General features: G+C 37.8%; 4 protein-coding genes across 7 annotated transcripts in view; 2 read left to right on the top strand and 2 right to left on the bottom strand.

The window, feature by feature from the left end:
• The window catches only part of dnajc13 (DnaJ heat shock protein family (Hsp40) member C13), a 31,749-nt gene extending 21,471 nt beyond the window's left edge, over positions 1–10,278 (top strand). For both annotated transcript variants that reach the window (XM_079447463.1, XM_079447462.1), the window contains 21 exons: positions 307–385; positions 488–623; positions 714–898; positions 991–1,065; positions 1,888–2,007; positions 2,467–2,862; positions 2,947–3,060; positions 3,151–3,267; positions 3,360–3,537; positions 3,950–4,041; positions 4,915–5,014; positions 5,173–5,247; positions 5,605–5,717; positions 5,817–5,986; positions 6,064–6,106; positions 6,201–6,374; positions 6,608–6,787; positions 7,158–7,298; positions 7,935–8,078; positions 8,204–8,303; positions 9,234–10,278. In XM_079447463.1, the coding sequence (XP_079303589.1) occupies positions 307–385; positions 488–623; positions 714–898; positions 991–1,065; positions 1,888–2,007; positions 2,467–2,862; positions 2,947–3,060; positions 3,151–3,267; positions 3,360–3,537; positions 3,950–4,041; positions 4,915–5,014; positions 5,173–5,247; positions 5,605–5,717; positions 5,817–5,986; positions 6,064–6,106; positions 6,201–6,374; positions 6,608–6,787; positions 7,158–7,298; positions 7,935–8,078; positions 8,204–8,303; positions 9,234–9,331 (2,830 nt within the window). In that variant the 3' untranslated portion in view covers positions 9,332–10,278. The remainder of the gene's footprint in view (positions 1–306; positions 386–487; positions 624–713; positions 899–990; positions 1,066–1,887; positions 2,008–2,466; positions 2,863–2,946; positions 3,061–3,150; positions 3,268–3,359; positions 3,538–3,949; positions 4,042–4,914; positions 5,015–5,172; positions 5,248–5,604; positions 5,718–5,816; positions 5,987–6,063; positions 6,107–6,200; positions 6,375–6,607; positions 6,788–7,157; positions 7,299–7,934; positions 8,079–8,203; positions 8,304–9,233) is intronic.
• Positions 10,279–12,517: 2,239 nt separating this feature from the next.
• tubb6 (tubulin, beta 6 class V) lies at positions 12,518–15,434 on the bottom strand. Of its 2 annotated transcripts, XM_079447780.1 has the most exons (4): positions 15,335–15,434; positions 14,822–14,930; positions 14,577–14,687; positions 12,518–13,772 (listed from the first exon to the last, which is right to left on the bottom strand). In XM_079447780.1, exons 1-4 carry the CDS (start codon positions 15,389–15,391, stop codon positions 12,709–12,711), a joined length of 1,341 nt encoding a protein of 446 aa, XP_079303906.1. In that variant the 5' UTR covers positions 15,392–15,434; the 3' UTR covers positions 12,518–12,708. The 2 variants fall into 2 exon arrangements, with proteins under 2 accessions (XP_079303906.1, XP_079303907.1); XM_079447781.1 differs by lacking the exon at positions 14,822–14,930 and having other exon boundaries at positions 12,586–13,772; positions 15,335–15,413.
• Positions 15,435–15,667: 233 nt separating this feature from the next.
• cidea (cell death inducing DFFA like effector a) lies at positions 15,668–19,818 on the bottom strand. The gene is made up of 6 exons (XM_079487671.1): positions 19,310–19,818; positions 18,612–18,799; positions 17,974–18,112; positions 17,440–17,595; positions 17,012–17,184; positions 15,668–16,487 (listed from the first exon to the last, which is right to left on the bottom strand). Exons 2-6 carry the CDS (start codon positions 18,665–18,667, stop codon positions 16,382–16,384), a joined length of 630 nt encoding a protein of 209 aa, XP_079343797.1. The 5' UTR covers positions 18,668–18,799; positions 19,310–19,818; the 3' UTR covers positions 15,668–16,381.
• eci2 (enoyl-CoA delta isomerase 2) lies at positions 19,768–24,978 on the top strand. 2 transcript variants are annotated; one of them, XM_079487669.1, is made up of 10 exons: positions 19,768–20,001; positions 20,318–20,480; positions 21,264–21,362; positions 21,531–21,713; positions 21,946–22,015; positions 22,100–22,202; positions 22,291–22,411; positions 22,524–22,613; positions 23,230–23,373; positions 23,524–24,978. In XM_079487669.1, the coding sequence occupies exons 1-10, from the start codon at positions 19,949–19,951 to the stop codon at positions 23,677–23,679; spliced, it is 1,182 nt and encodes a 393-aa protein (XP_079343795.1). In that variant the 5' UTR covers positions 19,768–19,948; the 3' UTR covers positions 23,680–24,978. The 2 variants fall into 2 exon arrangements, with proteins under 2 accessions (XP_079343795.1, XP_079343796.1); XM_079487670.1 differs by having other exon boundaries at positions 19,860–20,001; positions 20,352–20,480; positions 23,524–24,323.
• Positions 24,979–25,351: the final 373 nt, after the last annotated feature.

Raw genomic sequence — 25,351 nt, 5'->3', positions numbered from 1 at the left:
AGAAGATATTTTGAAGAATGTAGGAGAGCAAACTGTTCTGGGGCAAAATGGACTACCATTGTCATTTTTCCTACCATGGTAGTCAATGGTGGCCAAGAACCACCATTTTTGAGTGAACTGTCCGAGTCTGTCATGACATGTTAGGATTTGCTAACATTTTCACATTTTTAGTAGCATTCCAAAATTGTAAGATTAGCATCCATAAATGTCCATAAATATTATTCATAAATGGTCTGTGTGGACGCTTTGTGTTGTAAACTGCTCTTCACTGTTGGTCAAACCAATATCATGTTTTTGTTTTTTAAGGCATGATGAGAGTAAAATAAGGAAAGCATATTTTAGATTGGCCCAAAAATACCATCCAGACAAAAATCCAGAAGGCAGGGTAAGTATATTAAAGCCTCTTAATTTGTAAAATCACTTATCAAATATAAACTGCTGTGACTGATGGAAAACTTAAATAACTTGAATGGTTGTGTTTGTATAGGACATGTTTGAGAAGGTGAATAAGGCGTATGAGTTCCTGTGCACTAAATTGTCGCGTATTGTGGACGGCCCTGACCCGGAGAACATCATCTTAATACTCAAAGCCCAGAGCATCCTCTTCAACAGACACAAACAGGGTGCCAACCAGACCCATAAATACAATGAATCAGTCTATTATAGTCTATTGAATAAATATGTAAGTAAATGTGTCATTTTTCCTTCCTCAGAATTGGAACCTTATAAGTATGCTGGTTACCCCATGCTCATTAAGACCATCACCATGGAAACAGGCGATGAGCAGCTCTTCTCCAAAACCTCACCATTGTTACCGGCAGCCACCGAACTGGCCTTCCATACCGTCAACTGCTCCGCCCTCAACGCAGAGGAGCTCCGGAGAGAAAATGGCATTGAGGTTAGAATTCCTTTTCCTGTCAGCAAAGTTTTGTTACCCAAAACCAGTTTGTGTTTCACGTCATTGTGATTGTGCTTTAATGTCTTTCTCAGATACTGATGGAGGCTTTGTCTCGATGTGTGGCTATGCTTATGGCTTCTAGCAAAACCGAAGACATGGCAGTACAGGTACAATTTTGACCAGGGGTCTTTAGCTACTTTACCTTGAGGGCATAGGATGCGGTCCAGTTTTCTTAAACCATATTCTAATTTCTTCTGTTGTTTTGTATTCCCTGCCCCTTGTGACGTTAAACTGGCGTCTTATTAAATTAATCTGTTGATCTGTGCAAAAAACTGAACGCTATTGTCGCATCTTTGGGTGAATTCCAATTGGATTCATGTGCCCCACGCACTTAAAAGGGCAGATCCTTTGTAGTGCGAGTTCTGAAAGGAGATACATTCGTAAATGTAGCTGTTTAAATCATACATAGGTAATGATTGCTGCAATAAAAACAACACTTTTTTTATTTATCTGAGACAACCGCTCGTGTGGTGTACCCTTCCTGCAGTTACTTTCAAGGGCACAAGACGCGTTTTGGAACGCGACCTATAGCGTGCGCTAACCGACTGCCCGTGGCTGTGGATTGCAGATTATAACGTTGCAAATAAGATTGAGTTTTCTGGACAGATCGATCAAATAGCTTTATAAGACGTTGTATCGTTGTGAAATATTACTTTTGGACTTAATGTAGCAGCATTTTGGAGATGCGTGCATTTCTTAAGGCACACTATTGCTAAAGTCTCTCCACTTATGTGAAATGCGAAGGCGAGCCAGGAATAGATGATCACTAGCCCTGATTTAGACTATAGATGCAACTTATGTATCAAAATGACCAAATACAACCATCTTAGAAAAACTGCTATTAAATTAAGTATGTTATGTCGAAAAATACTAATGCCAGGTACATGTATGTTTTACTACTGACTTTGCGTGTTTTGGTTACTTTATAGGTGTGCGGGCACATCTGCAGGTGCTATAGTGTAGCTGCTCAGTTTGAAGAATGCAGAGAAAAAATAGTTGAGCTTCCGAACATTATCAGAGATGTTTGTCACATTCTTTACTATGGCAAGGTAAGAACGTGCATGTTTTTATCACATCTGTGTTGACTTTTGTCCAGTGTCCTAGCTTACGAAGCCCACTCTTTCTATCCTTTATCATGTTCTTAAGGGATAGTTCACCCAAAAATCTAAATCATGTCTTTTTTTTCACCCCATGTTGTTCAAAACCTGTTAATGACTCTTTCTTCACCAAAGAAGATATTTTGAGAAATGGTTTTGTGTCCTTACGATGGAAGTCAATGGGGTCAACGTTTTTTGGTTACCAACCTCCTTCAAATGATCTTGTTTTGTGTTCTTCAGAAGAAAGAAAGACATGCACGTTTGGAACGACATGAGGGTGAATACATGATAAATAATAGAAGAACTTAAATTTTTGGGTGAACCATCCCTTCAAATGCTCTAGGTCAACTGCAGCGGAAAATGATCTTCATTCATATAATGAATTTGATATCCTTTTCTGCTTTTTTTCAGGGATTGCCACGTTTAGCTTCACTGACTGTTCAGTGCGTGAGCTCTTTCGCAATAGACTTCTTCCTCCAGACGCACTTGTACCACGCCGGTGTTCTGTGGCACCTACTAGTCAACCTCTTCAACTACGACTACACCTTAGAAGAGAGCGGAGTACAGGCCAACCAGGAGACCAACCAGCAGGAGGTGGCCAACAGTCTGGCCAAGCTCAGCCTGGTGGCCCTCGGGCGGCTCGCGGGCTACACCTCAGCAGTCAACCCAGAGGATGGGCCTGCCGGAGAAGCTAATGGTGGAGGAGCAGCGAATCACCCTCCAGAGAATCCCTCCATCAGGAAGAGTCTGGCAGCCATGTTGACTCCATACATCTCACGGAAACTGGGCAGCAACTCACCGGCTGATGTGAGGGAGAAACCCAGATGTTGTATTGAACATGTAAAGTACAAACTATACCGTGTGATTTATGTTTTCCTACAATGTTTGCAGGTTCTGAAGTTGCTAAATAGCAACTCGGAGAACCCATATTTGATCTGGAACAATGGAACCAGAGCGGAGCTAATGGAGTTCTTGGAGGCACAGCAAGAAAGCAACATCAAGAGAGTAAGAGATATAAAATTCATCATTATTAGTATTACCAGTAATATCAACACACACATTAAAAAATGCCTCTTTCGGTGTCTTTGTCTGTAGAGCGAGTGTGATAAGAGTTTTGGAGCAGAGTTCTTATTCAGTGACCATGGGAAGGAGCTGATCGTGGGAGAGATCTTTGTTCGAGTTTACAACGAGCAGCCGACGTTTCCTCTGGAGGTTAAATATTTCACTGTGCTCCGATTCAAGCTTACTTTGTATTACAATGTTTTGAAAGTACTTTTTTTAAAGGTTGGTTTCTTTTTTTTCAGTATCCAAAAGCGTTTGCATCGAGTCTGTTGGATTATGTAGGCTCACAGGCCCAGTACCTGCACACTTTGCTGGCTATGACACAGACTAATAAAGTAGAGTCCCAGCAACACGCTCAGAGACTACGCTGGGCTGAGATGTCTCTCGAAGCTCTGCGAAACGTCATCAAAAATAATCCAGGTGCCTTATAACTTCATTAACATCAATGTGGCCATGCATGAAAATACCCTACCTACCTTTACATACATAATGTAAAGAACATTGTGTGGAGATATCATCTTGATATTTTTAATATAACAGTTAAATCAAACTTTGATGCTCCAGATCCCATTATTATATCATTTGACTTTAGCCTGGATTTTACAGGCAGGGTCACAAATGTCGAATATGATTTGCATGTGTTTCATAGATGCTTGTATTTATAATGACAGGACTCCTTTAAGGTTTACATTTATAAATGAGTGTGTTCTTTGGGTTATGACCCCATGAACCCATCTTTGAGTTCAAGAATATTCCACAGAAATGACATATTTTATAGTTTATATACACATATAAAGAGTGATGACTGATGTTTTGTGTGTTTGTGTAACAGGCTCTGAGACGGAGTGCATTGGTCATTTTAAGCTGCTTTTCTCCCTGCTGAGAGTTCATGGAGCCGGCAAAGTTCAGCAACTTGCTTTAGAGGTACATTCCTTGACACAACCCATTCACTTTAAGCCATTTATTATAAATCTTTGCTACTTTATACACTTGATACATTAGTATAAAGATTTTGTACTATTCCTGTGGTCAAAACCAGTAAACACCATCGTTGAGTATTTTTTCCCTAAAACTACTGTTTTCTACAACACAAACATGTCATAACCAATCTCGTCACACAGTTCAATGAGGGAATCGGGTAGTGTGAGATGAAATGTTGTATCTCCATATTTTGTGATTTTGTTATCTAACCAATATGTTTTTCAATTCCCTGAAAACATTGCGTTTTGGAAGGACAGCGACTATTGCAAATATATTCATAGCTCTGCATATACTACATACTGTAAATGATTGCGTAGACTTACATTTATTTACATTCATATTTCAAAGCATAAACACATGACGTTAACATTTATTTGCATTCATATTTTAAAGCATAAACACATGACGTTAACATTTATTTGCATTCATATTTTAAAGCATAAACACATGACGTTAACATTTATTTGCATTCATATTTTAAAGCATAAACACATGACGTTAACATTTATTTGCATTCATATTTTAAAGCATAAACACAAGATTTACTTAAAGAAAAGCATATAAACATTTAACCCATAATACCAAGTGATGGTTTCGATTCCAAATAAATATAGATATGAACAGTGACGGATTCAATAATAACATGAACAAACCAATACATAATGTGATGACAGAATTTGTTTAAACATCCTAAAAGATGTTACAGATCTAATATCATCAGTTAGATTATTCCAAATTATTAAACTCCAATGTTGCATTGCTCGGTTTTCTATTAATAACTTCAGTAAGTATTACCATTATGTTGTTTGGCTGTAGGTTGTGAATACAGTCACATCAAATCAGGACTGTGTTATCAACATCGCTGAATCTCTGGTTCTGCCCAATCTGCTGGTGCTGCTTCACTCTTTACCATCCAGTAAGACTTCCACTTTCCATCACATCCACTATAAAGAGATGCATAGCTGTAAATATACCCTGACATTAGTTTTTGCTGACATGGATACAGTATTGAGATCAACTGTGAAAGTTTCAGATTTTTGTTCCCTTTGTGCTTACTGTCTCATCTGTATACAGGCAGACAGCTGGTGCTGGAGACACTTTATGCACTGACATCCAATACTAAGGTTGTTACTGAGGCCATGAACAAAGGTGAGTGTGTTCACTTTGTGTAAGATGGTTTACTCCTGGTAACGGTTACATACCTCAGTAACTCAAATTCGCAAAGGTCAGATTTTTTGGAGGATGTATTGTCAGAAATGCAATATAATATACTGTACATAACTATGTGTGCAGAGGTGTAGAAAGACAGTACATAAAGCGTTATGTTTGGTGGGACATGTCCTCACCACTTTTTGGAACACCATAGTGCTGTGAAAGGGAGGGGGGAGTGAGCCTTTGGTTGCAAATCACCACCTTACCACTAGATGCCGCTAAAATCTCCACATTGCTCCTTTAAGGGCATTGTTTACACTTTCTTATTTATCACATCTAATTCCTCTCTTTCAGGTGCATTAATCTACCTGTTGGATCTATTCTGTAACTCCACCCATCCTCAGGTGCGCACCCAGACGGCAGAGCTTTTCTCCAAAATGACCTCAGACAAGCTGGTGGGACCAAAGGTACATTTCCTCTACCATGTTTTCTTAAATGTTCTTTGACACTCTCCAAATAACATGATCATTTGAGTGTTATAATAACGCATCTCTTTCCCCAAACAGGTCCGTTTGACCCTGATGCGTTTCCTGCCAGCCGTTTTCATGGACGCCATGCGGGATAACCCAGAGGCCGCTGTGCACATATTTGAAGGAACGCACGAGAATCCCGAACTCATCTGGAACGACAGCTCGAGAGAAACCGTCTCCACGACTGTCAGAGAAATGATGCTTGAGTGAGACTCTTTGAAACTCGACTCCATTAAGTTTCTCTCATAAAGTTCTTGGTAACTCCTTCATCTTCTTCTCACAGGCATTTCAAGCAGCAGAAGGATAATCCAGATGTAAACTGGAAGGTGAGATTCAGAATGGTCTGTCTGAATGTATTGCTTAGATGTATTAATGGCCAGCTGCTGTATTGTAATATATCTATGTTTGTACGGCTCATAGTTGCCTGAAGACTTCTCAGTGCCGTATGGAGCAGGTCAGGGAGAGCTGGAGGTTGGTGGAGTGTTTCTACGGATCTTCATCGCTCAGCCAGGATGGGTGCTGCGCAAACCCAGAGAGTTCCTGGTGTCATTACTAGATACTCTCACCACACTTCTGGAGAAAAACAATCCAAATGTGAGTGTGTTCACTAAAGACATCTGCACAATTGTGCCAAGTTCATACTAATCGAACATTTTTCGTATGTGTGTTTGCTAACATACTTTGCAGCATCTTTTGTGCTTCTGTTATTTTTTACTTGATCTTTATATTACTAGTATCAACAATAATTAAATGATATTGGAATCAACTACAGAAAGACACTTTGATCAAATTTGTATTCATAAATAAATTCTCCTCTATTATCTTAGGGTGAGGCTCTGGAGACGGTTACCACGGCAGCGGTCTGCCTTTTTGGTACCCACACCCAGCTGGCTGACCAAGTCCCTCCTCTAGGGCATCTTCCACGTGTCCTATCGGCGCTCAATCATAAAAACAACGCTGTGCCCAAAAGTGCCATCAGACTCATACACGTACTCTCAGACAATGAGGTACAACACACACTAACTGTCAAAAAGTGTTTGAACATTTCAAAATGATATGTGATAGTATTTTCCAACTATGTGGACAATTTTTATTTAACTGACCCCATGCCTACGCTGAAAATGACCTTGGAACCAGTTGTTTATTGTTGTTATTATTATTATTATGATTTGAATACATTGCTGTGTCAGAATATGAAATTCTAATAGGGACTTGAGTACAGATGTGTTGTTTTGGATATTTTTATTTGTTGCTATATGTAAGCTTTTGTGCAAGGCATGCGATGTTTTGTGTGTAAGTGTCCAAATACCAGATGCTAACATATCTAGCCATCTACACGATTAATAATGTTTTTTTTGTTGTTTGTTCATCCCGTAGTTGTGCGTGCGGTCCATGGCTGCTTTAGACGTCATCGGTCCACTGATCACCGGGATGAAGCTGAGAGCTGATATGGCAGGACTGGCCTGTGAGGCTCTTAACCGTATGTTCCAGCGAGAGCAGAGTGAACTGGTCGCACAGGTAAACACATGCAATGTTTATGTTGGAAATGAATATGAAAAATATAAGAATCAGCCTTTTTACCAAGTGTGCACACGCACAAGGAATTTCTTCTGGTTACAGGAGCTCTATTGTCTTAAACGCACAGTACATACATAACACAGGAAATTAAAGAGAATATAAAATAAATATAAAAAAGATAAATAATATAATAAGTACAGTTTAGTTATTTGCAAGTGTGCCTACTAGTACATACTGTATATTACAAATGTGTACTGTACATTTTCATAACCATAAAAAATATAATATGTATTTGAAGAGTTTTGTGCCAAAATCAGATAACTCCATTTTCTTTTTCAACATGTTTTTAATGTGTTTTATTGTGTAAGTTAGCTGTTTTTTCACTATCATGAGTTATTGTGGCTAAATATGATATTAATTTGGCTGCACAATAAAAAAACAGGATTTATCTCATTTTGGCACCAAACTCTTCATTTACACAAAGTGTTAGATATTGCGCTTAACAGCTAGGATAGAGAATGGTGGATGTGCTATCTGTTATCTACAGGGCCATAGTTATTAATCACTGTTGTATTATTTAATAAATACCATCTTAATATACAAAATATATTTGTGTCGTTTTGTGTGTGTGTGCAGGCTCTCAGAGTAGACCTGGTGCCGTACCTCTTGAAACTGTTGGAGGGAATAGGGTTAGAGACTCTTGAAAACCCCTCAGCAACCAAAGCTCAGATCGTCAAAGCCCTTAAATCCATGACCCGCAGTCTACAGTATGGAGAACAGGTAACAAAATCTCATTTGTCGGCATAACAGACTAATTAGAGGTGAAATCAATGATCCGTTCACCGTTATAGATTACGTATGCATCACATGGCATAAGGATTGATGTTGTGGTTGTTTTGTTCCAGGTAAATGAAATCCTCTCTCGTTCCACCGTGTGGAGTGCCTTCAAAGACCAGAAACACGACCTCTTCATCTCCGACTCCCAAACGGCAGGCTACCTAACGGGTAAGACAGATATTAACTGCTGTTCTGGGCTCTTGCTTTTCTTTCTTTTTGAGCTTGCTTCTCTTTATGTGATGTGGAACTGGACTCCCGCAGGAGTGGGACGGGAATCTTCTGTCATTTTTGATTTCTTAAAGGGACAGTTCATTTAATCACCCTCGGCCAAATCTGTATAAATTTCTTTGTTTTGATTAACACAGAGAAAGATATTTGGAAGAATGCTTGTAACCAAAGAGTTCTTGGCCACCATTGACTACCATAGTAGGAGAAATGACAATGAGTCTGTAGTGCCCCAGAACTGATGCTTTCCTACATTCCCACACAACAGAACAAATAAATTTACAAAGCAATTTTTCCTACTATGGTAGTGACAAAGAACAAAGAAATTTATACAACAACTTGAGGGTGAGTAAATGAGGACAGAATTTTCCTTTTTTGGGGGACTGTCCCTATATTTGCATTTTAATGCTTTCTGGTTCTGACTTGTGCTCGCTTCCTCTCTCCTGCACTGTTGCCGTCTTCTCTTATCCCTCTTCAGGTGTGTCCACTCCCTCTCTTCTGGCTGGCAGCAGTCCGTTGCGGAGTGGGCTTTAGTGGCCTTTCCCACCCGCTCTTTATTACTTAGAAGCAGGTGACCATCGTCTTTCCTGCCTCTTTTTCTTCCATGTTTCTCTTTTCTCATTTCTTCTGGCATCTCATTCCCTTTACATGAAGAAGAGAAAGTATTGAGTACTTTGTAGGATACTTGATTATCTATACGTCATCTATTAGCGCACCTCATAGTACATTTAGATGCATGTTCATTCTAGTCATCATTACCACCACAGTAACACACGAATGGACTGTAAGACGAAATGTAAACATTAAGTTTGATAAAACTCCTTACTTAGATTTTTTTACTGATAGTAATGATGGTGTGTTGAATGTTTTCAGGTCCAGGCGTGGCAGGCTATCTTACAGCTGGCACCGGCTCCACAGTAATGCCAAGTGTCCCACCACCCGTAGACAATGACATCGGAGACCTGGGATGAATCAACAAATAAAACATCAGACTAACCCAGACACATGAACCTGCTTCTCTGAATTGGTGGCATCCCTGAAAAAGAGGAGAAGATGAACTAAATGATGTAAAGGAAAGAGAGAAGGATAAAAGTTTCCTCAATATGCTGCCACCAAACTAAGAAAATGTCCAACACAGCACTCTGGGTCTTTAGTGATTCCTTCATTTTAATCCTCAACCCTTCCTCCCTAAATTCATTTTATTTTCAGTTGCTCCTCAAACTTGATTTCTTTCCAAGGAGAGTAAAATAGTTTACTTTTGTATGGAGATATTTTATGCTTTTCTGTTTTTCTTTTGAGACACCAAATGCCTGACATGTTGGCTCTGATACGTGGTCTCTTTCCATCGTCTGCCTGTATCTCACATTCATGACGGACCTCTGTTTGTCTTCATCCTGTGAATAAATCGCAGCCCCCCAAACAATCATAATTCCACGTTTTTGTGTTTGTCATGTATTCCGAAGTACTCAAAGTGTGCTTATGAACAGATGAGAAAATTGAGAAGGAACCTGTGAAACTGTGATTATTTGTGATTATAAGTGCAGATGTGAGTACTGCACTGGATGCAATCTGACCATGTTTTCCTTATCTCTCAACTCTGTCTTCTGTCTGTTAGACCCCTATATAATGCCCCCAGCACTCCAAAATGATTATTTTTCCTTACCTCCCCAGAAAGCACTAGACTATTTATACCTAGTTGAATAAAGACCAACCGAAGATGAGCGTCATCAAGGACAAATTGTACTGACTCTGATTACCAATGTATGTGAAAGACTAGTGCAATTGTGAAATATTAAATGTAATATGACGTACATAAACTTTCTATATTGAATGTACATTAATAAAAAAGGAATCAGTTGCACTTGTACATAACATTTTAAAAAATAAAAGGGAATCCAAATGTTTTGTTTAATCATTATTTCCTTTTCTTATATTGGAATTAAAGGTGTTGTTCTGTGAAATACTATTTCTCTATTTCTTTTTAAATGGTTAATAAATAAACAAACTAAACTTACTATTATAAATACACAACATGTCACACACATGATATTCAAATAAGATGACACAGAGTCTGTTGTTGTGCTATTTACAATACATACATTTATTACTTAGTGTGCATAGTTCTTCAAATGTGCATGATTTTGACCTGACCCTATCCGACAGAAGAAACCAGGAAGAAACCACCTGAAGATCCTCGTCCACTTTCTCTCGCTTTCCTTCTCCTAAACTTCACCCTCATCTTTTCTTTCCTCCTCAGTCTTGACCTGAAACATCTCAATCCTCTCCTGCAGCTTCCTGTCTGTCTGTTCCTTTTCTGTCTGAACCTCATCCGCTGTCTCACGGCCATATTCATTTTGTTGAATGTCTGGAATAACACACACCTGAGACACAAACAGGTTTGTTTGAATAGTGTTGGACACTAACGCTTAAATTGTAAACAACTAATCCAAAAATGCAATATTATCAATGATAAATACACTTATAACGTGCTTTGTGACGATATAATATTTGGCCCATATGTCATCCAGATGCTTGGAGACATCTGCTGTCATAATCTTGTAGGCTGTTTCCAAAGCCTCCATGTTTTCTTCAGTGTTCTTTTGAAATATTTTCTCATCATCACTTGTGTCTCAGGCTAAATGTCCTTTTGATTCCTGAACTCCATGAGCCAAAGAGTTTCACATCTCACAGTGCATTTTTCCATTTACACAGTGATCTTCACTTCAGATATCTTATCCTAAGGTTTCTTGACTTTTTATAAGCCATTTTGTCGCCCAGGATCTAAGCCAGCCGTCCAACTCAAATGTGCCTTTTCGAATCCTGTCCTGACGTCCCTCTGCCTCCTCGTTTAGGGCTGGCTCTCGTATCAACAGGTTAGCTTTGATGCTCTCCTCCATACTTCCAAGAACCTCTTTTAGTTGCTTTTTATATTCTAGCAAGCTGATGTATATTAGAAAATGCACCCGCTAGTGGTCAAAGATGCAGTCATCAAACGTGTGACTTTCTTTTTTGATATGTTAACTAATCAGGACAAAATAACTAATAATAAAAAGAAATGATATAAACTGATATCTATTTATATATGATGTGACAGAAAATCATAAACCAGGATTGCATCCGGGTTTTAATGCTTACAAGCATGCATACATTTAATTCCTTTAGTTACTTTATTTTTTTTAATGGTTTTGATTCAGGACCGATTAATGTGATAATCTATTTTAACTCATCAGTTCAATGAAATTAAAACAAAAATGTTAATGCCTATATGTGCTTTCTCCATTTTTTATTCTGTACACTCTAAAGTGTTATTCACAAGCATCGGGTCTTGTATAAGAGAGTAACACTTTGAAAATCTAAAAAGCAAGCCTTTTTACTTCAGGTTACTCTGCCAATGACAGAACTTTGTCTAATGTTCACTATCCATTTGAAGCCCTTTTGTGTTTGTTAATACAGTGGCTTTAAATAGTTCTGTAGAGACTAGACCTCCTCTATTGTTAGTTGCATGGTGCTAAGTGTAGAATGGCTTGATCAGCAGCTGTTGAGAATAATAGAGGTCGGATGAGCTGGAGACGTAAGCAGACGAATAATGCGTGTGTTGTTCAGCTGCCTCAAATCTCATTCTCTGAAGGATTTTTTAACTTGAAGACAAAAAGCCACATTTCTCTGAACAGGACCACTTATAAATGTTATTTATTCCACTTTTGGAAAATTATATTCTTTTCTGTGTTCTTTTATTTATGTATCTGTAAGTATAGGTTACTACATACTCTTCTGTACTTAGCCAAGATTATTTTACATTCATACAATTAAAACGTGCTATATGTTTATATTTGAAATAAAAACAATTATTGGCCTTAGAATTTTAGGAAAAAGTTGAAAATGTTACATTTTGCCTTAAACTTATTTCAGATTATGTTTAAGGCACTAAAATAATAATAATAATAATAAAATAAAAATGTAACTGCTAAAATGTAACTAAAATATCAACATAAAAATCTAAAAATAAAAGCTAATTTAAAATATTGATGAAACCAAAGGCAAAACTCTGTACTGAAAACAGAAGTATTATTGTTTTTAAACAATCGTTTTCATAAATTATCTACTGATACTGTAAATTATGTACTGGACAGATATGAGCAATAGTAATGTTCCTAAAAATAGTAAACAGTGCCTTTTTTATTAGTGATCACCACTAATAAATCATTTGCGTAGTATGTCTTAAATATATTCACTGAGAGGGTCCTCAAACTGAATTTATTGCATCCACTTTTTGTTTACAAGAATCCTCAAGATAAATAAAAAAATCACAGCTTGAAAACACAGCACAAAATGACCAAATGCCTGCTAATCACTCTTTCAGCTCTTCTTCATCATCTTCGAATGCCTCCTCGCCATCATTGGCCGTAGCCTCCTGGTACTGCTGATATTCTGAAACCAGATCATTCATATTACTCTCGGCTTCAGTGAACTCCATCTCATCCATACCTTCTCCTGTAAACCAATGCAGGAAGGCTTTGCGTCTGAACATGGCAGAGAACTGCTCGGAAATACGTTTGAAGAGCTCTTGGATGGCAGTGCTGTTGCCGATAAAAGTAGAGGCCATCTTGAGCCCCCTGGGTGGAATGTCACACACGGCAACTTTAACGTTATTGGGGATCCACTCAACAAAATAGCTGCTGTTCTTGTTCTGAATAGCCAGCATCTGCTCATCCACCTCCTTCATGGACATGGGGCCACGGAAAACCGTAGCAACCGTGAGGTAACGCCCGTGGCGTGGGTCGCAGGCCGTCATCATGTTTTTGGCATCAAACATCTGCTGTGTGAGTTCAGGCACCGTGAGGGCACGATACTGCTGACTTCCTCTTGCGGTCAACGGCGCAAAACCTGGCATGAAGAAATGAAGACGGGGGAAAGGGACCATGTTGACGGCCAGCTTGCGAAGGTCAGCGTTAAGCTGCCCGGGGAACCTCAGCGACGTGGTGACCCCGCTCATGGTGGAAGACACCAAATGATTAAGGTCACCGTACGTTGGGGTCGTGAGCTTAAGCGTGCGGAAGCAGATATCATAAAGCGCTTCGTTGTCGATACAGTAGGTTTCATCCGTATTTTCCACCAGCTGATGAACAGAGAGAGTGGCGTTGTAGGGTTCCACCACTGTGTCAGACACTTTAGGTGAAGGCATGACGCTGAAGGTGTTCATGATACGGTCAGGATACTCCTCGCGGATCTTACTGATCAGAAGAGTCCCCATCCCGGATCCAGTTCCGCCGCCCAAGGAATGCGTTAGCTGGAAGCCCTGAAGGCAGTCGCAATGTTCACACTCTTTCCTAACCACATCCAGGACTGAATCCACCAGTTCGGCTCCCTCCGTGTAGTGCCCCTTGGCCCAGTTGTTGCCCGCACCTGTCTGGCCTGTAAAAGCAGCAAAAAGAATGGGAGAAGATTGGTTTGCAATGAAAACGAAACATAATCCACTAGTCATGGGGCATGGTGAGCCATGTGCCATAATTCATCATAGCCTGAGAGGAGGAACACAGAACTTTATATGAAGAACATTCTTGAGAAGATGATTCATGTGATGCATCCCAGTTACAGAATTCCACTGCTGTCTTTGGAATGTCAAGAAAAGATGAACTGCGGTGCATTGTTTGGGAATGTTTTTTATTTCCTGATGTCAAAACTAAATATCTGAAATAACTTGAGTTGAACTATGAGCAAACGTATAGTGTCTGGTAAACGTAAACGTTATGAAATTCATTTTTGAAACAAAGCATGTATTTAAAATTGTGTGATTGTTTCCATGGCTTGCCATGGTTTCTCATAATGTTATAAAGTCACTTTACAGATATTTTTTTAAATCAGCATAAATTAATGCCATTACAACAAATACAAAATTTACATTTTTGTGCTTATAAGTACATTAGGATTTTTTATTATATTTGCTTTTCTATTAAAACAAACAGGATTACTGTCATGATAATGTAAAAAAAAATGTCTTAAATGTCACAGACATGACATAAGAGGCCAACTATATTTCTACTAACATTTACTGCAGTCAATATTCTGTGTGAAAGCGATTTGACTTTGAAAATAGGATACATGAGAAGACCAAAAATATTTTCCTTATAAAACTATATCAGAATAATGAAACAATGTTGGAAGATCGTGGGATTTAATTGTGATGCAAATCCTAAAGTTTGCTGAGACAATCATTACCAAAAATGAAGTTGTCAGGGCGAAAAAGTTGTCCAAATGCCCCAGATCGAACACTGTCCATCGTACCTGGCTCCAAGTCCACCAGCACTGCTCTGGGAACATATTTCTGCGCTAAACACATACAAAAACTATTTTATTACAACACCAGACTATACATTAAAACGACGGGAAAGTCAGAGCAGCCCACGAAATTCCATTGAGCTGACAACATGGGGTCAATGTGAGTTTGAGACACGCATACTCACAGGATGCCTCGTTGTAGTATACATTAATTCTGTCGAGCTGCAGGGTTGAGTCACCTACATAGTTGCCGGCTGGATCAATGCCATGCTCGTCGCTGATGACTTCCCAGAACTAGATGTGTCAGCCAAACGACACACATTACACCCCCCCAAAAAAGAAAATCGATTTAATTTCAAAGTTTAAAATCACGAGTGTTTGACATTCTTTGAATAGTTGCGCGCAGTAGGGCGCATCTCACCACACCCAGACGCAACTGATGCGCATTTTATTGTAGGCTACATGTAACGGGTCAACGCTTTATATATATATATATATATATATATATATATATATATATATATATATGTAAAAATATGTGTGCTTTAATCGACACCTTGTCATAAAAAACTTATGTTAACACAAAGCCATACATAAGCCACTCCCGCTTTTGCGCCATATAAGAAATAAAACGCACAAACGAGAAAATCGTTTTCTTTTCTTTGTCATAGTGGAAATATAAAGAAATACACAGTTACCTTTGAACCAATCTGATTTCCGCATTGTCCGGCTTGAATGTGCACAATCTCCCTCATTATTGCAGTTGTGTGTAGATGCTCCCCTGAATGACTTTTGACTTTCTGCTCCGACTTTCAGAGTATCTTCAGCTTTCACTCTGCGCTGATTGGTCGACAGCTATATGACGTCATCATTCTGTATCCACTCCTCCACATTCATGTTTTTTTATATTGAACATTTGAATGTTCTTGTAATGTTTGGAGACACATAATTCTTTGTTGCTGTGTTAATTGAAATGTTAAATTAATGAAATCACCTTAACAAGTGACACTAATGAAAATATCGGACACACCGTAGGACACATTTACACATTTATTTTCAAATACAGTACAGTACAGTACCTTAAGTAAGAATGAAGGCACTCTGGGGACTGTCTGTCAAGTTCTATACAATAGTCTAGTTAATAGTCAATAGTTCAAAATGAAATTAATATTGATGTGTGTGATCTAAATCCTGTCCCACACATTTCATTTCCAGACATTTCATTTTCACCATAGCTAAACCATTAAGACATACGTGTTACACAAAAAGGGTGTCTAATCTCACAAAAATAATCACATATAATAACTTAATCAGAAATCTAGGTCACCCAGAACGAAACTTTGAAAAGTATAATCCGACAGACTGTTTTCATAACATTCCTTAACATGACCCTACTGCTTCATGTTTGCTTGTTTGGTCGTCTGGTTTTTGTGAATTACATTTTGATGGATAACAAAGAAAACAGATAGGTTGTTGAAGAAATCCAGCCGCAAAACCAGTTAAACTGGCAGACAGTGATGAAAGATGACAATATGGCAAATGTTTTGTTCATATTTAGAGCAGAGCAGTGTTTTTTAGCTTGCTTCACACAACATTTAAAGTTACAAGATTAGCAGTTACATTATTCCATCCAAAGCATAAAAACCAAAGACGTTGTTAAGGCTGTCTAAGCATTTATCTATCACAGTAAACAATCATTGTGTAGGAGTAAGGAGTGAGCAACTATATTTAGTTAGATGTAAAGCTCACCGATATTCCTCTTCCTCAATTTGCTGTAATGCATACGTGGAGCTACAGAGAAGAACATGACCTGCCACTCTTGCTGCGTTCAAGCAACATCGCAAGAAAGACCTGCACAAAGAAAGAGCAAGGACTAAATTAGGGTAAAGATTCGACACAAAATGTGTGAACAAAATTGTTCTTAACTCTTGATAGACAACATAAAGAATACAACGATACAGTTCCGACAGCATAGTCATATGCATTTATAAGCCATGGTAGTATGTTTGTTTAGTTTTTTGGACATTAACTGTGGTATCACAGGAAAAAACAATGATAAATAGAACATCACTGTACCATGATCACCACAGCACATTTTTGTGTGACATTCTTTTTTACATTTCAAAATTATGTTGATGTTAACCGGTCTGGTTGGTCCAAATATTTCCTAAAAAATAACATATACTGTACCTTCCAGAATACATTCATATATGCAATTACAAATACAAAGCCTTACAAATCACATACAATGCAGCACCAGCTACCTGCAAAAACCCACAAGACATGGATTCATAATCACAAATTAGAAAGTCTATTTATACTTTCTCAGAAAAGAAAAAAGTAAAGGACAAAGTTAAAACTGAATTGTTGCTTACTTTAATATCTCCTTGGCTCTGTAGCAGTGGATCTCATATGAGAGTGTATATATTTCATAAAGTGTGGCTTTAATACTAAGAAAGCCCAGAAAATCCTGTGGGTTCAGTTTGTACAGGTCAAAACTCAGATGGGCGATTCCTTTCCTTTTTGGTTGAGTGAAATTCAGCAGAACCTGTAAAATATGATTTGGGGGACGAAGCTTTATTAGAAATCAATGTTGTTTAAAGATTTGCAATTATATTTTAAGATTACATAAACAGTTTGAATAATTTATGATATATGGTACGAGGATAACAATTACAATAATTTAAACAATGTTTTTCTGTATTTTCTTGTTAAATATAGTTTAAAATGTTACTACAAACCATTTTCAGGGGTTTATTGTTTATTTGAAACTGAAAAATTCTTTACATTCTGTATAGCTTACCTGTTTATTTGGGGTCCAAACTTTCCCTTTCTCTAAAGCCATAAACAGAGTTTTAGTTGGCAGAGACTGAAAAAAGGCTTCGGAGTCCACCACCGTCCCATCTTCCTCAAGCACCAGAGTGAATACGTGACAGGTTACCAGAAAAGAACTGGCCACCTAGAGATATGTTCGTCATTCATGTGAACAACCAAATAAAGAAAACAAATCCTTTTCAGAGCAATATAAATGCATACGTATATTTCCAGTCCAAATATATATTTTGAGTCTATGAAATAATTCCTTCAATGCTTAATTTTTTTTACATGTCAGGGGATATATACAAGCAGAGAGTAAATACTTGAATTTGCTTAATAAGCTGTGTTTTGTCATTTAAAAGGTAATAATCTGTATAAGATGAAAATGGCCTGTAATGGCAAAAAGAAGAATGAATTTAAAGAAAAAGGCTTGTTTTGTCCCCTTATTTCATAATATGGCCAACAAAGTTGCTCCATAACTATCACCCTCCCACTGCACAGAGAAGCACAGATATCTGACCTTGACCATGAGGTCTTCCAGAGATGTAGCCATGAAACCTTTTCTCCGACGGCGGTGCAGTGTGCAAACCCTGTATGGACGGGGCTGTGGAGGAGACAGCATGCGCTGTGCGATGGAGTTCTGTACTGATGACACAGACCTACAGAACAACAGTCGTTCTGTCTTTATCGTTCATTTTCAATAGAAGACATTGTAGAATACATTTAAACAATTCACTTCTTTTGGTGTTTTAACTCAATTGACACGGATCGCTTTTAGACATAGTAAGATTGTACGATTGTATAAATGACAGGTTTATAAAAGGATTTAATGGTGAACTAATGTACCCAGGCAAAGTGCCATTGACCAAACAATTTGGATTAAAAAGTGGGAATTGGGTTAATATGCTAAAAAAAGCAAAGATTATTTGTTATATTTCAGGTGAAAAGTAAACAAGAATTAAACGCATAGACACACATTACTGTTTATACAGTATATGCATGTACTTTACAATGTGTGATACCCGTATTTATAAAATGCATAAAATATTATTTTGTCCTTATAAATAAATAGATACATGCCTAAAAAATCAACTGATGTTGAGTATGATCTACAGTGAAGTTTAAGAAAATATTTATTAAGCCCAAATAATGTCTTACCTCATTAAAGATGTAGGAACTAAAGTTTTTGCATACTCCATACTTGACAGAACCATAGCAAGCTTTAATGACACAATAACTGAACTGGAACTGAAAAACACTCCTTATACTCTGAGCAGCAAGTGTGTCTGAACCACAGAAGGAATTAATGCTGAGGGCTGATGTAAGAGCTGCGTGCTGAGCACGACCTACAGTGAGCCACATTCATATTAATACATCTCAATCCTAACTGGGACTGAGAAGAATACAATTTTATACTTGTGTGTACTACTAGCTCTTATTAGTAACCTTTGTACACACACCACACTCAGTACACTGTTACAATTTGTTCAGGCATAATAATGTACATTTAGCAGATATTTTATGATTCATGATTTACAGTACACGAAATCAATACGTCACTAAATGTGTTTATATGGTTTTAAATATATAATATAACCTAAAACCGCTTGATACGTGTCTGTGTGGGATTATGAAATGTGATATGTCCAAAACATCTGCTGGCCAATAAATGCTCAGCACAGGAGTGGAGTAAAGGCTACAGATTAGGATGAGTTACTGAGTCAAAGATGATCTGAGTTACTGAGAAAAAGAGGAAAGGCCACAGAAGGAAAACATCCGGCTAAGGGTGTCCCAGCAGTTACATTTTAGCTTTATGTCAAATTGTGCCATATGATGCTTAATAAATAGATTCATACCTTCAGAATAATATGGTTCAAACACCACTTTTGTCAGACAGATTTTGCCCCCCATTGACTCCCAAAGTAGAAAAAATGCGTAAATTAAAGTGAGTAAATTATGAAAGAATTATATCCCCTTAAGAACTTAAAAATGGACATAATTTCCAATGGAAAAAAATAATATTTACTGATCGTTTTAATGATTTCTCGGAAACACCCTTAAGCTGTACTGTTAAGGTCGACGGAACTGTATGAAGCGTGATCACGTGACACCCGTTACTTTCTCCTGCGCGGTTCACATATGTGAATCAATAATAATCGTTTCGGTTTTATCTGATTGCGCAGACAATTGCCACTGCACCGAGGAGGTTCGCCTGCCCTGAGCCCTAAATTCTTCCACTGCGCTTTAAGAAACGATCCGATTTACCGTCGCTTTGACGACAGCTAATAAAATGTACTGTGCCGAAACAGTAGGTGGCGATCACACTCATGAAACACACGCGGTCCGCGCTGAACCGTGATGGAGTAAGAATGTGCTCATGTCTGATTGGCAGATATGTAGTCTCGTAGGCGGGATCTTTCAGGTGATGGACAGCAGGCACAGCGCATTGACTGATCAGTGTACATAAACTTTGATCGTCTTGTGTTAGTTTAATAATGGCAGCTGTGTTGAAATTCCTCTCGCCGTGGAGATTTCATCGATTAGCCCGGTAAGAGATACCTTACGGATGTCATGCACGAATGCGAGGGTTGATCTGACTTTAAATGCAGTGATCAGATGTATTTTTATTATTGCTGTGAACAGTATCATGGTGTGGTTTGCCGTAAATAGTAATGTGCATTTGCTGTATAGGTAGTTTTAACCAAAACAGGCCATCTTACCTTGTGTTGGCATTGACCTTTATCCTATATCGTGATGTCAGATCTTCACCTTTCCCTCACAAACACTACAAATGACATTTCACAGACTCCAACTTGAGTGTTTTGCAGACATTTTAAAACACTTTATTTTTAATTGATATTCAGAGCATCTAAGGCTTCATTCATCCCATGTGTTCAGCTGCACAGCACTAATGCAGTAATGGGAGCAACAGTAGAAGATTTCAACAGGGCCAAAGAACAGCTGAGCACTTTGAAGAAGGACCCGGGCAATGAGGTCAAACTCAAGATCTATGCTCTCTTTAAACAGGTGAGAAGCTGATCAGTAATGTCAGTAGAGGATCTGAAAGGCCACACAACTGGTTTAGCAAGACTGCGAATCTAGCCATTTCACTGCTTGTATTGGCCGATTCTCACGAAATCTTGGTTTTAAGATGTGAATCATGATTTTCTTATAAACATACATTGTAATTCAAAGAGGTAAAACGTTTACTTGCTGTTTTATACATACAAAAAAGGCCTTAAAAAATCTCATTACTGTGACCATGTAAAACTGTTACTCTATTAATCGTACATATTAAAACATACTTCATTATTGTCTTATTACTAAATTATAAATGTAACCTTTTTTTAAATGTGAAAATCATATCGGTAATGAGAATGCAAAAATATTGTAAAATGTGTGACAATCTTTAATAACTAGAAAAGTATAACGTAATCTGTTAACTTGTTAGACTTTTGAAAGGTACTGGCAGATGTGTTTCTTCACATTAAACTTAATGAAAATATCTTTGTGTGTCTTTTAAAAATGTTTATTTATTTTATTATAATTATTCTCATTTTTTCGTCATTTGAGAGCATCTAGTAGAAAACACAACTGTTTTGTTTTTAATATTAACATGTTACGTTGTTTCACACAATGCACAAATAGAGACATGTTACGTATTGAGAAATTCAGCAGAAAGTGCAATAAAATACATAATTCATTCATTTCCTATGTTAAATTATGTTTTGCGCAAGGTAGAGTGAGATTGTTTGTTGGTACTGAATTATTTTACAAAATGTTTCATGTCATTCCTATGTGAATGATCAGGCCACTCAAGGACCCTGTAACACCCCTAAACCTGGCATGCTGGACTTTGTGAACAAAGCTAAATGGGATGCCTGGAAGACTCTGGGGTCTGTGTCACAGGTAAGAGAAAACGAGACGTACAATCCCATTATAACCTGAGAGTCAAAATAAAAAGTAACTTTTAACTAATAATATGTTACATCACACAACACAGTAAACACACATGCTGTATGCAAAGCACCGTATGTGCATTACCTATAATTAACATTGTTTCAATGTAACCATTAGGAAGAGGCCAGGCAGAAATATGTGGATCTCATCACATCTCTGGTGGTAACAGAAGCTCCTGCAGTGGCAACACAGCCTGCTGGGAGTGCGAAGGTCTTCCAGACCCTGCTGGTCAGCACAGAAGACAACATCACAACCATTCGCCTCAACAGACCGGAGAAAAAAAATGCCATTACTGTAGAGGTAAAATGACCAAACACCAAGTACATTTAAACCCCACAAGGGGGAGCCATTCTAAAACAGTCAACGTGTTTTATCTCAATGGATAAAGTTCTTAATAGAAAGTAATGTTGTAGTGTTACAGTACTTTCCAAAAGCAACTATTTTAGAAGGCTGTTTAATAATGATATTATTACTGCAATTGTATATTCCCCTGAGCAGTGTTATTTCACTGTAAATGTTTTTTTTCTTGTAGATGTACAATGAATTGATTGAGGCCCTGGATCTTGCTGGAAAAGATGATTCTGTCATTACAGTGGTGACAGGTGATGTATCATTTATAACGCCACCGCATTATTATATTTAGTCAATTTCTTTGTTTTCTTATTCTTGTTTTGCTGTCTGTAAAGGCACTGGAGATTATTACTGCAGCGGAAATGACCTGAACAACTTCACTAAAATCCCAGAGGGTGGCGTCGAGGCGCTGGCTAAAAAATCTGGGGATTTACTGAGGTATGCTGTATTTCTCTCTCATATGAACTAGTTTATTTGTTGTTCTAAAGACGTTTCGTATGAACGTATGTGTGCTTATATGTTTTAGGGGGTATGTAAAGGCGTACATTGACTTCCCCAAACCCCTGATTGCTGTTATAAATGGACCTGCAGTGGGGGTGTCAGTCACTTTGTTAGGACTTTTTGATGTTGTTTATGCCACAGAGAGGGTGAGTTTTTTTTATAGTACTTTCTTTGTATATTCGTTATAATTGAAGTCCGTTCATCTGTCCATGTGTAAACCTGTATACATAAATACTTTTCCATTTCTTTGAACTGTAGGCGACGTTTCACACACCCTTCAGTCAGTTGGGTCAGAGTCCCGAGGGCTGCTCTTCATATCTTTTCCCTAAAATGATGGGTGCAGCAAAGGTATGCGCATACACACCTTCAAAATGTGAGATTATTAGGATAACTACAGAAAAAATGTCAATCCCAGATTTTGCACTCGTAACTAATCTTTTATGAGTTATCCTACAGGCCTCAGTGATACCTCAAATCGTGCTGAGTGCGTTATCACTCTATGATCTGAATAGTTTTTATACTTTCCTTCAGTTGATTCAATGAACAAACAAGCCTGAAGCCATATTTTCTAGACATTTGTTGCATAAAAAAGCACATTTAATCAGTAATTAAATGGTAATGGTGACTTAATTGTATGTATCCCTGCATATCTTATGACAGGATTCTAGATTTGTATTTTGTGTACTGTTTTTTTTTATTGCCAATGTTTATTTAGATTTTTTTTATTGTTAGTATTTTATGTATATGTATTTTTTTTATTATGCTTATTAGTAAAATAGTATTAAACTATTTTAATGAAATATTGACTGCAACAACATAACCTTATAACAAATACTGTTAATAACTAAAATGTGATTAAGTTGTCCGACAATGTTTGGAATTTGTCAGTACTAAAAACATTTTCTTCAGCTGGTTAGTTCATTGTTTATTTACAGTATGTAAACATTGTTGTCTTCATGTGCAGGCCAGTGAGATGTTGTTGTTCAATAAGAAGCTGACGGCCACACAGGCCTGTGAACTCGGTCTGGTGACTGAAGTCTTTCCTGACAACACCTTTCAGACAGAGGTGTGGACCAGACTGAAGGCGTATGCCAAACTGCCAAGAAATGTAAGTGCACCTATAATTTACTCTCTTGCTCCAGTGTTTAAAATGCTCTCATATGATTCTTAAATGTCAAGAAAAATTTAGACGGATGAAGTGCAGATGTGTGGGTGTCAGTGTTTTTGTGGTCATGGTCTTCCTCTTGTTCCCCTTCAGTCTTTGGCCCTGTCGAAGCAGCTGATCCGAGGGCTTGAGAAAGAAAAACTTCACGCTGTGAATGACGCTGAGGTGGAGAGACTGGTGGAGCGCTGGCTCTCGGATGAGTGCATGCAGGCCATCATGAGTTTCTTCCAGTCCAAGTCTAAACTGTGATGAGAACATCCAGATAAACTTGAATTTAATCAGTCGTCAGTTTTAACTTGAAATAGGTTATGCCAGTTAACTTTCACCACATCCCGAAAACTCAGAGTCACAAACTGATTAATGCTGTATGTGTAATATTGGAGGATTTATGTAATGTACAAATCGCATTAGACATGTGATTTTATTTCGCTGTTGTCATATTGAATTAGAAGACAATGTAACATATTTTAAAAGCAGGATAAACCGTTTCTTCTGTTTGCCAGATGTGCACTTAGTAGCACTTAATGCCTTATCGATTATTAAGTGAGCACATTTTACATTTAATATGAAGCATGTAGTATATTTACCAGAAGGCCAAAATTCCTAATGTTCTTATTCAAATATAGAAATACATTAATACTTTGTATGGTCCTGTGACGGTTTAAATAGGTTTTAATACTAATTTAAAACACTATCTGCAAGTATTTCGTATTGTACATTGCAACAAACAAGTATAATGTTTTTTTGCTAGTTTTGGGACATGGTAATACTATGATATGAGAAAATCATAAATTTCAATAAATAATCCGTTTATTGCACTTTTTGATCTGATATGTAACTAAATTATTCACTTGAATCCACGCTTTATCAATTTGTCAACATTAAATGGTAATGTTTGAAACATTGGTTGTTACAACGTATTTCCAGCAGATGGCGAACTACACCACAAAAATGTTTATTCAGTCTTTCGGACAGAGGAAAACATGATACAAGTAATACACTTACCAAAAAAAGAGTCATTTTTGCGCCTCATCAACTTCATCTGCGTCAAGCTCATCTAACATTTGAAGCTCCAAATGCTTTTCATCTACTTGATTTGCATAACCTCTGTGTGACCGATAGCAAAACCCTGATTTAGGTTTAGTTATGGAAACAAATTCAAGCGATAGTCTGTCTAAAAGGTTAGTAGCCCCTTATCTTCAGTGGGCAGAATGACTTGTGTATTAATTTTGTGGTTATTCATTTGTCTGTGTTAGGGTTCACTGACAAACACAAATGCAGTATGTCAAATGAAGATTACGAGGAACACGTCATTCGTAATTCCACTTTTCCCACATCGTCTGTGCACTGGAAGAGAAGGACGTGAGACTGGCGCAAACCTTTGGATTATTCAATGGATAGTGCCATACTGTGGTGTGCTACGTCATTCGGGGTTGCCTACTTCACACCATTGAAGTTGTCAAGCGATAAGAAAAGTGTGCGTGTAAAAAGTCATTCCAAATTGTATTTTTATTCAAATAAATAGACGTGATGTAGTATGTTACATGCAAAAATCTATTTGCATTGGTCTGAAAACTGAATGTCTTCAGCGTCGGGCCTAATCAACATGTTTATCTTTAAATGTCCGTTTGGAAACTTCCAGTGAAGCCTTGCGGTGTTATTCATCAGAGTCATGATCTGATAATGCCACTGCCGCACAAGTGGGATAGACAACACTGATTCACGGTATATTCCCCCAGTGAGTAGACACTTATACAGCATTGTTGTGGATGATGGTTAATCATTGTATATAATTATTTGACCTGAATCATGGCTGAATGCTTTGATTTTACAATAGGAAGCATTCCATGGAAAAAGCTGGTGTTATGATGAAATCCGGAACATATTCCACCAAAAGGCCGTAAAATGTCCATTATTGAAC

This window comes from Barbatula barbatula (assembly GCF_947034865.1).
Source record: "Barbatula barbatula genome assembly, chromosome: 23".
In the NCBI taxonomy this organism is placed as follows: Eukaryota; Metazoa; Chordata; class Actinopteri; order Cypriniformes; family Nemacheilidae; genus Barbatula; species Barbatula barbatula.
This window is presented reverse-complemented; position numbering and strand designations above follow the sequence as displayed.

Coding starts and splice junctions, on each gene's coding strand:
- tubb6 (XM_079447780.1), bottom strand. CDS start 15,391: ATGAGGGAGATTGTGCACATTCAAGCCGGACAATGCGGAAATCAGATT. Junction 14,931..15,334: donor GAAATCAGATTGGTTCAAAG/GTAACTGTGTAT, acceptor TGACACATCTAG/TTCTGGGAAGTCATCAGCGA. Junction 14,688..14,821: donor ATACTACAACGAGGCATCCT/GTGAGTATGCGT, acceptor GTATGTGTTTAG/CGCAGAAATATGTTCCCAGA.
- cidea (XM_079487671.1), bottom strand. CDS start 18,667: ATGGTTCTGTCAAGTATGGAGTATGCAAAAACTTTAGTTCCTACATCT. Junction 17,185..17,439: donor TTTGGACCCCAAATAAACAG/GTAAGCTATACA, acceptor CATATTTTACAG/GTTCTGCTGAATTTCACTCA. Junction 16,488..17,011: donor AGAGCCAAGGAGATATTAAA/GTAAGCAACAAT, acceptor TTCTTTGTGCAG/GTCTTTCTTGCGATGTTGCT.
- eci2 (XM_079487669.1), top strand. CDS start 19,949: ATGGCAGCTGTGTTGAAATTCCTCTCGCCGTGGAGATTTCATCGATTA. Junction 22,203..22,290: donor AAATCTGGGGATTTACTGAG/GTATGCTGTATT, acceptor TATATGTTTTAG/GGGGTATGTAAAGGCGTACA. Junction 22,614..23,229: donor AAATGATGGGTGCAGCAAAG/GTATGCGCATAC, acceptor CTTCATGTGCAG/GCCAGTGAGATGTTGTTGTT.